An 11,274-nucleotide genomic window follows, 5' to 3' on the forward strand; every position below is an offset into this window, starting at 1 on the left:
CGCGGCCATGACCAAGAAGGATCCTCATTCTTAGCTACGAAGTTTAAAATGAAGGAACATACTGCTTTTCCTTCCGCAAAGCCAATTCTTTTGTCTAGTGCTTGCAGTTCGGTGACTCTTTTAGCTGTAGCGAGCGCAACCAGAAAAATAGTCTTTTTCGTAAGGTCCCAAAGCAAACTAGACCCCAGAGGTTCAAACTTGGAAGACATCAGCCATTTTAAGACCACATCCAAATTCCATGAGATTAGTTTTGGACACTGAGCCTTGGATGTATTAAAAGACTTAAGCAAATCCGTCAGATTCTGGTTCCTTGAAACCTCAATGCCCCTATGGCGAAACACTGAGGCAAGCATAGAACGATATCCCTTAATTGTCGAAAGAGAAAGTCGGCGCACTTGATGCAGATGAAGGAGAAAATCCGCAATCTGACTCAGAGTGGTTTCAGAAGAAGAGACTCCAGATCGTTTGCACCAGTCTCTAAAATTAGACCATTTAGACTGATAAACTTTGGATGACGAGGATCTCCTTGCTGCTGCAATAGACTTCGCAACTCCCCTCAAAAATCCTTTCTCTCGGAGGAGACGTTGGATAATCTAAATGTAGACAACCGTAGAGCGGATAGGTTTTTGTTGAGTCTCCTGTAGTGTGGTTGTCTCAGTAGATCTACTCGTTAGGGTAGTCTCCTCGGGTAATCTATTAGGAGATGTAGGAGTTCCGGGAACCATTCCCTCGCTAGCCAGAATGGAGCCACCAGTGTCATTCTTGTGTTCCGATGGTTCACAAACTAGTTTAGGACTGCTCTTATTAACTTGAATGGTGGGAAAGCGTATAGGTCCAGGTCCAACCAACTGAACATCATTGCATCCACCGAAAGAGCTTGGCTGTCTGATACCGGAGAGCAGTAAAGAGGAAGTCGGAAGTTCTATGTTGGTGGCGAATAAATCCACCAACGGTTGGCCCCAAAGAGACCACAGTAGACAGCATACATGGTCGTATAACATCCATTCGGTTGCTAAAACTTGAAACCTCCTGCTGAGTTGGTCTGCTCTCACGTTTAGCTTTCCATGGATGAACTTCGTGAGGAGAGTTACGTTGATCGTTTCCGCCCACAGCAGTGGTTCTTTCGTCGCTTCGCATAACGAAAAGGAGTGAGTCCCCTCCTGCTTTTTTATATACAACAGGGCCGTGGTGTTGTCCGAGTTCACTAGGACCACTTGTTCTGGACGACTGACTCGAACTTCATCAAACCAAGATGAATTGCTTTCAGTTCCTTTACGTTGATATGCAATTCCCTCTCTTCTGGAGACCACAGGCCCGAAACCTCCCTGTCCTGTAGCGTCACTCCCCATCCCCAATCTGATGCATCGGCAAACAGTTCGAGGTTTGGGCTCACCGGATGGAGGGATTTCCCTTGCAACACTCTTCCCTCCGAGTTCCACCAATTCAGTTCCAACTTGATTCCTTCCAGAATGGGAAAAACGAAAGAATCTGGCACCTTCTTTTGTTCCCAGTGCTCTCTCAAATAGAATTGGAGAGGTCTCATGTGTAATCTTCCCCGAAAGACGAACTGCTCCAATGAAGCCAGTGTCCCTAATAGGCTCATCCAGTCGTTGGCTGAGCATTGCGACTTCCTCATGAAGTCTTGTATTATCTTGAGGCCCGCACTGACCCGCTGATCGGACAGAAAAGCCCGGAATACTACTGAATCCATCCGTACTCCCAAATAAGTCCTGACTTGGGACGGGATCAATTGCGATTTCTGGTGGTTCACGATCAGACCTAATTCCTTTGCTAACTGAAGCGTGACTTGAAGATCCTCCGCACACTTCTCCTTCGACTGCAAACAAAGAAGCCAGTCGTCGAGGTATAGAGAAATCCTGATTCCTCTCAAATGAAGCCATTTGGCTACAGGTGTGAGACCTATTGTAAACACCTGCGGTGCTGTCGAGAGACCAAAGCACATCGCCCTGAACTGGAACACTCTTCAATTGAACATGAAACACAGATACTTCCTTGAAGCTGGATGTATGGGGATGTGGAAGTATGCGTCCTGCAAGTCTATGGAGACCATCCAATCCCCCTGTCGAAGAGCGGCTAACACCGATTGGGTGGTCTCCATAGAGAACTTCGTCTTGCGTATGAATTTGTTCAGGGCACTTACGTCTAGCACTGGTCTCCAACCCCCCGATGACTTGGGGACTAGAAAGAGGTGGTTGTAAAAGCCTGGGGAAGGTGGAAGAGAGACCGTCTCTATGGCTTTCTTTTCTAAAAGGGATACTATCTCCTCCTCGATTATAGAGCGGGAGCTCGCCAGGACTAGTCAATCGTTGAGATACTTTAGAAGACGTATCCCGTGCGAATGGGCCCAAGCAGACACCTGAGTGAACACTCGCGTGAGCACCTGTAGGGTGGTTGAGAGACCGAAGCAAAGTGCCCTGAATTGGTACACCGTCCCGTCGAGGATGAAGCGGAGGTACTTCCTGGAGGATTTATGGACGGGTATCTGGAAATACGCGTCCTTCAGATCCACTGAAAGCATGAAATCGTTCTCCTTGATGGAGACGAGCACGGAACGTGCCGTCTCCATCGTGAACAGAGACTGGCGAATGAATCGGTTCAAAGGAGAGAGATCTATCACCGGGCGCCAGCCCCCGAAGACTTCTCCACCAGGAAAAGGCGGCTGTAGAAGCCCGGTGACCGATCCCTGACAATCTCTACAGCTCCTTTGCTCAGCATGGTCTTTGTCTCCTGTCGAAGAGCGATGTCCTTTGATGAACTCTGGACGTAGGTCTGAAGATGGACCGGGTTAGAGGTGAGGGGTGGCCGAGATTCGAAGGGTAGTAGATATCCTTCCCGAAGGACGTCTACTATCCAGGTCTCGGCACCGTAGTGCTGCCATGTTGCCCAATGGCTCGCTAGGCACCCCCCCACTTCCGGCAGCAGGTGAGGGGAAACGCCGTCCCTAGCGTTTCCCGCCTCTCTTCAACTTTTTCCCTGCTCCCTCTCGAGAGAAGGAGGGCTGGGAGGAGGGCTGATGATGACCCCCCCTGGCAGAAGTTGAAGACAGAGTCTTTCCTTGGGGCTTCGACGAGGCTATCGTCTTAGCAGCCGAGGAAGCGCTAGCCGAGCTCTTGGGCTTGGCCGCAGTTCAAGGCTGTCCAGAAGCCTTCGAAACTGCCTGGTGAACAAAACGGTCACTGTCGTCAGTGCGCCGTCTGTCCACCGCAGCGTCCACCATCTCTCCAGGGAAGAGAGAGGAGGAACTCCGTACTGGTCCATTTCGAAGGCCCAACGCCGCCTCACGCCCAGCCGCCCTGGATACCCGGGTAAGGACTGCGTCCCTACGGCGAAGCACCAGGTTGGCCCACAGGTTTGCCGTCTGGTGGGCGAGGAAGGAGATGGCTCTTCCTCCAGACTGGCAAAGCCTCCTGAAAGCCAGGTCTTCTTCGGGGGAAATTCCCCGGAGTTGGCTGCGACCTTAGACACTGTGAGGGACCACAGGTCTATCCAGGAGACGGCCTGGAAAGCTGCCATAGCGGTAGATTCCAGGCCAAGTGCCTCTTGCTGCGAGAACCAGAGGTTCTCAGACAGAAGCTGCTGCAGAGACACACCCGGAGTTAGCCTGGCTAACTCTGGGTTTACCTGTTTGGGCAGCATTGGATCTTCTGACGGCACATAAAAATGCCGCTGTCGCAGTAGAGGAGGTGGAAGCAGCTTGTTTGATCTGCTTGACCTGAGAGAGCCTTCTTGTCCTGAGACGAGAGACTCAACCTGGTTCAAGACAGAATCGGCAAGTTCCGATCGCGGCAACCCCACCTTCGGTTTGGGTTCCCTCTTCGGGCCCCAAAACGACTTGAGCCGGGACGTGGGCTCGGATGGTGGGAGCGGCAACCCTTCCCCGAGGTCGTTGTGCTGACGAATCAGCGCAATAACCTCGGCAAAGTTCCTCTGGATCTCGGGAGACACTGCATCCTGAGGAGTAGGACCGTCCAGTCCCTCGAACAGGAGCACCTCCCGAGACCCTCCCCCTTCAAGAGGGGGAACGGCGACAGACTCCTCTTGGTCTCCTCCTGTCACTTGCGCGTGCGTCCTGGTCGGTCCGAGGACCGTGCCTGGCACGTACGGCGTCGTGACAGGATCGTGCGGGGCGCACCCCTCACGATCACTCCGCAATACCTCGCTCCTCCCGGTGTAACCCGAGGAGGTTGAAGGTACGGGAGAGGCAGACCTGACGCTCCCCCCTCGCTCACTGGCAGAACCAGTGGGCTTGGAGGGCTGCAGGCGATCGCCAACCCGCGTCGGTGGCGACGAGAGCTGCAGGCCTAGTAGAGACGTCTCCCTGAGGAGAACGGCTGGACCGAGCACAGCGGCCCCGATCTCGGGTGTCAGAGGAGCTGCTGCTGGTTGCCGTACCCGTATGTTCCCTGTGGGAGCGACGGTCGGGCGACCTACGGAGACCACTGTCACGGTGAGACCGGTGCTTGTCCTCACGGCGCGTCACACCGCTGGCGCCCGTGATCGGGGGGACCTCTTCCCAGCCTTGGCCCGTGGCCGGTCAGAGACCGTCACGTCAACCCGGGTAGCCAGCTGGTCACCGCGAGAGCGAGAGCTGGCCTGGTGAGAGTCGCCTGAGCGGCTGTCACCAGTCTTCCGCTCCGTGCCGTGAACCTGACGCCGAGCGAGCTCTGATGCAGTGGCAGAGCCTCTGACACCAGGCGCGGAAGTACCGGTGTTAGCCGGTACCCCTCTGGTCCCCGTAGGAGCAGGAGGACCAGCGGAAGAACCCCCCGTCCCACCGGAGTAAGACGGGCCCTGAGAAGATCCCGAAGGAGACTTCTTAGGAGGGGAGGAGGCAACCTTCTTCTTCTTCGGCTGTGAAGCCTTAGAAGTCGAAGGGGGAGAGGCGGCAGACGACGACGACGAAGAAGACAACGAAGACGACGACGACACCTTCCTCTTCTTCTTCGTCAGCTTCCTCAGGACAGACGTTAAATCTACCATCCAGGGCGGAGCCGGGGCTGCTGTTGCCGAAGCAACAGGGCCCGGACGCACCTGTCCGGATAGACCAACGTCTGGAACAGCAACGCCACGAGCAGGAACGACATCGGCAGGTGCGGACATCTCAGGAACGGCAGGTACATCAGTCACGGCAGGAACGGTCGGCAACATCTGAGCAGGTACGGCAGGTGGTAGAGGGATCATGTGAGGTTGAGCCAACGTCAGCGACATCTTAGGGATCGGCGGCAGGTCCAGGGGCGAGCTCTTGGGACAGCGGAAGTTGGGCCGAGGCAGCACGGCAAACCCGGGCGGCGGCGGCAGCACGCTCCACCTCAGTACGGCGATCGGATCCTGCACTGAGGTGGTAGGTGACACAGATACAGCATGCGGGGAGTACACCAGGTGAGGGGGAGCGGCGTACCCCGGAGTTGACAGGGTAGTGGTTGTCGTGGTCACCGTAGCAGACCCAGCTAAATGGTACAGCAGCCCCTGGACACTGGGCACACCCTGCAAGCCCAAAGACGCCCACACCTGACCAAGGTCGTCCCTAGCAGCAGAAGCACCTGTGGAAGCAACGGTCGGGTTAATAGGGGGGGTTCCTGCCTGCGCGAGGGGGGATGAGGCCCACCCCGAATGGACAGAAGACCCCGAGTACAGCTGGACGTCGGGGTACCGAGCGCCCTCCTCCACACTCGACAGATCGGGTGAGGAGGACCTGGATACCCCCCCTCGAAGGGGAAGGGGCCATACGTGGGAGCTGAGCAGGGGGCAGGAAAGACGACGAAGTGTCCGTTACCAAAGGAGTCGCGGGAGAGCTAGCTTTCCGACGACTCTTTTGCAGGCCTTCGCTTCTTCCTGCCCTCGTACAAGCCCCACTGCACCTCCGACCAATTTACACATACTTCACAAGGCTCGGTGCGAGAGCATTCGCGCCCCCGACACCGAGCGCACAAAACATGGGGATCGATCTCCGGAAAACTGCGGAATTTTCCGCACTTACGCCCTTCAGTTCCGGGGCACAGTCGCCGGATAATCGGAGGGCGTGGTGAATCCATAGTTAATCAATCACAATTGATAAACACAAAATAAAGTTGAAATGATTGTGCTTACAGATCAGTTTCACTATGTAAACAGAAAAAGAAAACACAACCATGCGAAAGCAAACGACGATGAAGCGGGCAGAGAGCGAAGATACACACATCCACACGCTGTGAGGCCGAAAGCAAAAGTGGTTCTTCACCTCCCAGTCGCGCGGCGCGCGCACTGTCGGACAAGCAATTAACTACCGAACCCATTGTTCGAAAGCTTACGACCTATCCAGCTGCCGCTAGTAACCTTCCTATTGTAAAAGGACCGAAAGGTTTGTATCCCGTGTCGGAACAAATCATTTTTCACAACTCATGGAATCATGCACAGGTGCCAATTGCATTTATTCTTTAACTGACTGGATATGCTGTGTTGATTGTTTTTGATTATGTATAGATTCAGGTGAAGGTAGGGTTATGCAAGCATACATTTCTAGTGATAATCAATTTTACATGCTAATACGGATATGAAACTTATTATCTCAGAAAGGCATCAACCTTATGAATGTATTCTGAGCTAAAAATGTTATTGTTATAATACAATTAAGTTTGTTCATACTTACCTGGCAGATATATATAATTAAAGTGCCCACCCTCCTCCCCTCAGGAGACAGTGGCATTGATAAAATACGAATAGAAAATGGGAATGGTTCCTGATATCCGCCTCCCAGCGGCGGGAATGGGTACTACCACCTGGCCGCCCACTGCGTGTGCCGCGAGTTTTGAAATTCTGTCGGACTTCAGAAAATACAGCTATATATATATCTGTCAGGTAAGTTGCATGAACAAAATGGATTTACTGGATGTACATTAGGAAAGAGAAAGAGACTGAGAAAGAGTGATTAAATGGAATATTATATAAAAATATGAAATGCATTACTTACTAACAGCTGCCTGGAATGTATCTTGCATATGCAAAGCATATGCCATGTCAGAGAACTTCATCATGACGTCTTTAGCCGAGTGCTGGGAATGGAAATAAAAATATACAAGTATGTAAAAAAAATTACCTAATACACTGACTTTAATATGTTCCCCATTGCAAAGTCCCAAACATAAAAATCCACACACTTTAATATGTCACACAAAAAGCCAAAAATTCAATTCCACTCTATTAGATAAACCACTGGTATGAGTCAACACAAATCATATGCAAAGAGTGAAAAAATGTACATGTACGTATATATTTTTATTCAATGCCTGCAAACTACAGAGAATAAAGGGACTGCGTCTTAGCTCTATGTGAATCATTCCCTAAATAAAGAAAATTTCTACACACAGAATCGTCGTCAGTCATCTCTGAGCTGCAGTGTTGCAGTGCTGCCGTCATTGCTGTGGTACAGACGTCACTGTGACTTCATTCCCTAGTCATCTACTACTCTTCAGGAATCCTATTACACTGTTTCTCTCCTACTCATGGGTCTCTTAGGATTTAGAAGGGTTTGTAACCCTGCCTGTCAAACTTTTCATTTCACTTTTGCCATACCGTTAATCACATTCGAGTTAATGACTTATTACCCTTACTGGCTGCTCTAAGAGCAAGAGCCCGTGCCACCACACCAATGGCTGGATTAATCTAACCAACACCACTCTACCATTGCAAAAAAACCTGCTAGATTTTCAGTAATTTTGTTCTTTACAAAGACTCAAACTACAACTGCGTTGTGATATAAGTAACCTAACAATAATTCAACTGAAGCTTTATAACACCCACCAAGGCACAGTTTTCCCGCATTTATTAGCATGGTTTGGTAACTGTTTCTACATAGGAGCAAACTTTGGAAGTCTCAGCTTACATTGTTCTTTAACAGTCGTTTTTCTTATTTCTCTTGGTCAGATGGCAATAAGGACATTAGGATGGCCTGAATGTTGGTCCATGCATTAAAATAAGTTACAGAGTTGCCTGAAGATTAAAGTTACCCAAATAACAACACAATCCATCGAAAAAAATATATTCCTTAATAATATACGTATAACTCTGGAGTATGTGTAAATATTTTTCTGTGCCCAATACAGCTTATAAAATTTCTTTACAGTTTCAAACAAGACCCTTTTTCAGAAAAAATAAATAACTAAGAGTGAACACGTTAGAAAAAGGTCACATTGCAAATGGCTAAATATAAACATCAGAAAAATGTTACATTGCAGGTTGCTGGCTTTTCATTCCTTGCAATATGTAAATTCTTTTACTACTCAATGAATGCTTCAGACATGCTTTTCTTGCAACACTTTTGATTTACAGAGCCCAAAAGTGGAAATTCATGAATATGACTAAGCAACATGACATTTTCTTTATAATTACATTTAAAACCACTTAAGTCCATACAATTCCTGCGTTGCCCCACAATCATTACAAAACAAACAAACCAAAGTCAAGATCCCCCAGTATGAAATAAGGTTAGTCAGGAATAAACGACAGTGTACATACCTCATCCCATGGTTTTCTGAGGGCCATATTGTCTTGTCAGCAGAGTTTATCTGAGGGAAAATGCACAAAAATAAATGCTATCAGTTAGAAAATAAGGAAACTGAACATCTTTCCTTAAACTCAAGTAATTAAAATTTTGTATGGCACTAATTAAAAAGTCAAATAAGATTTCAGATTTTGTTCCACAAATTTTATGAAAATGAATTTATCAATAAAATTCGAAAAAGTTTTATTAATATAAATCAACAGTTGAAAGCAATTCTGAAATCTATGGAAATACCTAACATTTGAGGCTCAAACAGACAAATGGCAATTGCTGCTGAGGAGTTGCAAAACAACACTCTGAAACCTTAACCCTGAATAGGTGCGACAGTTCGTGCATGACCTGAGGAGTGTTTAAAAAAACATGTTTTTTTCCCATAAATCATCGTCTACCTCGAATCTGGGTGTGATCAACCTGCAATTATGTCAGAACCTGCATTTGCCTTGTCTTTGTCCTTCCCGCTTTTCTGAGTAATTGTTTGTTTAGAACGTGTGGGATACAAAGGCAAAATTATCAAGTAGTCATTTCCTGTCTAACACCGTTGACACTTATAGTTTTGTATTGTTGGAAACTGTAGGTGGATGGTGTGTGTACATTATGCATGCCATTGTTGTGGCTGAGATTGCCTTATACTAGTGCCATTTGGTCCAATTTCCTTCGAATGCCAATTACTCAGTTTTTTTATATTTTTTTTGCATTTATCATCAACAATGGCCAGCGGGCAGTATTCTCTGGGCATGGATGTAATCAACTTACTTCTAATGGAATTAGAAAGCGATGTTGATGATAATTTAGAGGTTGCTGACACCTCTAGGCAAAAAGCTCAAATTTGTGTAACGAAGATGGTGACATTGAAATGATTACGAGACAAGAGGAAGGGAGAAGGGGTGAGAAGTAGTGGGTCTGTGCCTCTTCTGGTGACAGATTACATCAGCTTATGTCAATAAATCATTGACACTGTAGAGAGAGAGAAAATAACATTTCTGATATGACAGTAAATTACATCTTAGTGCAGATCTTTTTACATAATTCCGTTCTAGGATAATATGAGTTTATTCTATAAAAATATTAGCCACTTCTTATTTCATTCAGGTACCAAAAAAATTTGTGAAATTTTGACAATTTCTTTGGCAAAAAAAACTTACCATTTTTTTCTCTTTTCAGATTTTGACCTCTATGGGTCTGACACCTTTTCTGGCAGTCACATATTGTAAATACAGTGGTCCCCCCGTATTCGCGGGGGATGCGTACCAGACCCCCCCGCGAATAGTTAGAATCCGCGAATGTTTGGAACCCCTATAAAAACGCTAAAAACAGCCTATTTTGTTAGTTAACACTTAAGAAAAACCACTAAAAATGTTCATACTTGGTTTTTTTAATAGTTTTATCACAAAAAGTGCATTTTATGATGAAAATTGATAACAAAACCAGGAATTTGTGGTATTTCTCATAGAAAAAATACCGCGAATGCGCGAATTTTCCGCGAATAATGCAGGGAAACGTTCCCGAGAGAAATCCGCAAATGTGTGAGTCCGCGAATCCGGAGAACGCGAATACGGGGGGTCCACTGTAGTAGTTTTAGGAAGGATTCCCTCAATTTTTGTTTATATAGCGTATTTTGTATTTTTTGTAAATATTTTTGTAAATGATTTTTTGTATACAGTGGTCCCCCCGTATTTGCGGGGGAGGCGTACCAGACCCCCTCGTGAATAGTTAGAACCCACGAATGTTTGCAACCCCTATAAAAATGATAAAAACAGCCTATTTTGTTAGTTAAAACTCAAGAAAAACCCACTAAAGATTTTCATACTTGGTTTTTTTAAGAGTTTTATCACAAAAAGTGCATTTTATGATGAAATTGCTAAAACAAAATCCAGGAATTTGTGGATATTTCTCATAGAAAAATACCGCGAATGCGCGAATTTTCCGCGAATAATGCGGGGAAACGTTCACGAGAGAAATCCACGAATGTGTGAGTCCGCGAATCTGGAGAACGCGAATACGGGGGGCCCACTGTAAACTTATCTTTTAATATATTTGTAATAAATATTTAATTTGTAGATGGGTATGATTTATCTTCTCAGTAGTGTTCTGCAATGGTGAAATTGATTTTAGAAATTAAAATATACAGCATAGCTACAGTTTTTGAATTTTCACAAATTTTTCTGGGTGCTCGGGTCAAGCTTGACCCCATGCACCTTTAAAGGGGTACCAAAATAGCAAGACCTATCCAGGGTTAATATTCAATCAGTTACTTTTGACTGTCCATAATGTAACTGTCATATGCAGTGCACTGTTTTGAATACATCTGGAAATGAATAATTTTCCCTCTAAGACTTCCTTTGTTAGTGTAAAGTTAGCTGACAAAGAGCATGAAGTATGTGGAAATTAGTTTTCTTTTTTTTTTTTTAAAGGAAATTGGGTATAGCTAATTTTTTATGATAAATCCTGATGAAACAAAGTCTGACTCTGCACTTATTTGACTTCTTAGCTGCTCTAAAAAGTCATGCTCAGTTTAAAGTTACTTTCAGTGCTAAGTCTGCCTTATGATAACAAGAGGTTAGGACACTAGGTGTGTCATGTTCTGCAAGCTTTGTTTCTGCATGAGTTGTGTGCAGATATAGGCTATGTTATTATGTTAGAAAAGAAAAGAGTTTCTGACTTTAAACTAATTTTGGTATTGTTGATTTAGTTGAGTGTGACTTTCAACTACTGATTTC

At 46.6% G+C, this 11,274-nt stretch overlaps 1 protein-coding gene across 4 annotated transcripts in view; it reads right to left on the reverse strand.

The window, feature by feature from the left end:
* LOC135203030 (uncharacterized) overlaps positions 1–11,274 on the reverse strand; it is a 252,978-nt gene that overhangs the window by 140,910 nt on the left and 100,794 nt on the right. For all 4 annotated transcript variants that reach the window (XM_064232607.1, XM_064232606.1, XM_064232604.1 and 1 more), the window contains exons 2-3: positions 8,512–8,561; positions 6,968–7,049 (exon numbers count right to left, since the gene is read on the reverse strand). In XM_064232607.1, the coding sequence (XP_064088677.1) occupies positions 6,968–7,049; positions 8,512–8,538 (109 nt within the window). In that variant the 5' untranslated portion in view covers positions 8,539–8,561. The remainder of the gene's footprint in view (positions 1–6,967; positions 7,050–8,511; positions 8,562–11,274) is intronic.

The sequence above is a fragment of the Macrobrachium nipponense genome, chromosome 33 (genome assembly GCF_015104395.2).
Source record: "Macrobrachium nipponense isolate FS-2020 chromosome 33, ASM1510439v2, whole genome shotgun sequence".
NCBI classification, from domain to species: Eukaryota; Metazoa; Arthropoda; class Malacostraca; order Decapoda; family Palaemonidae; genus Macrobrachium; species Macrobrachium nipponense.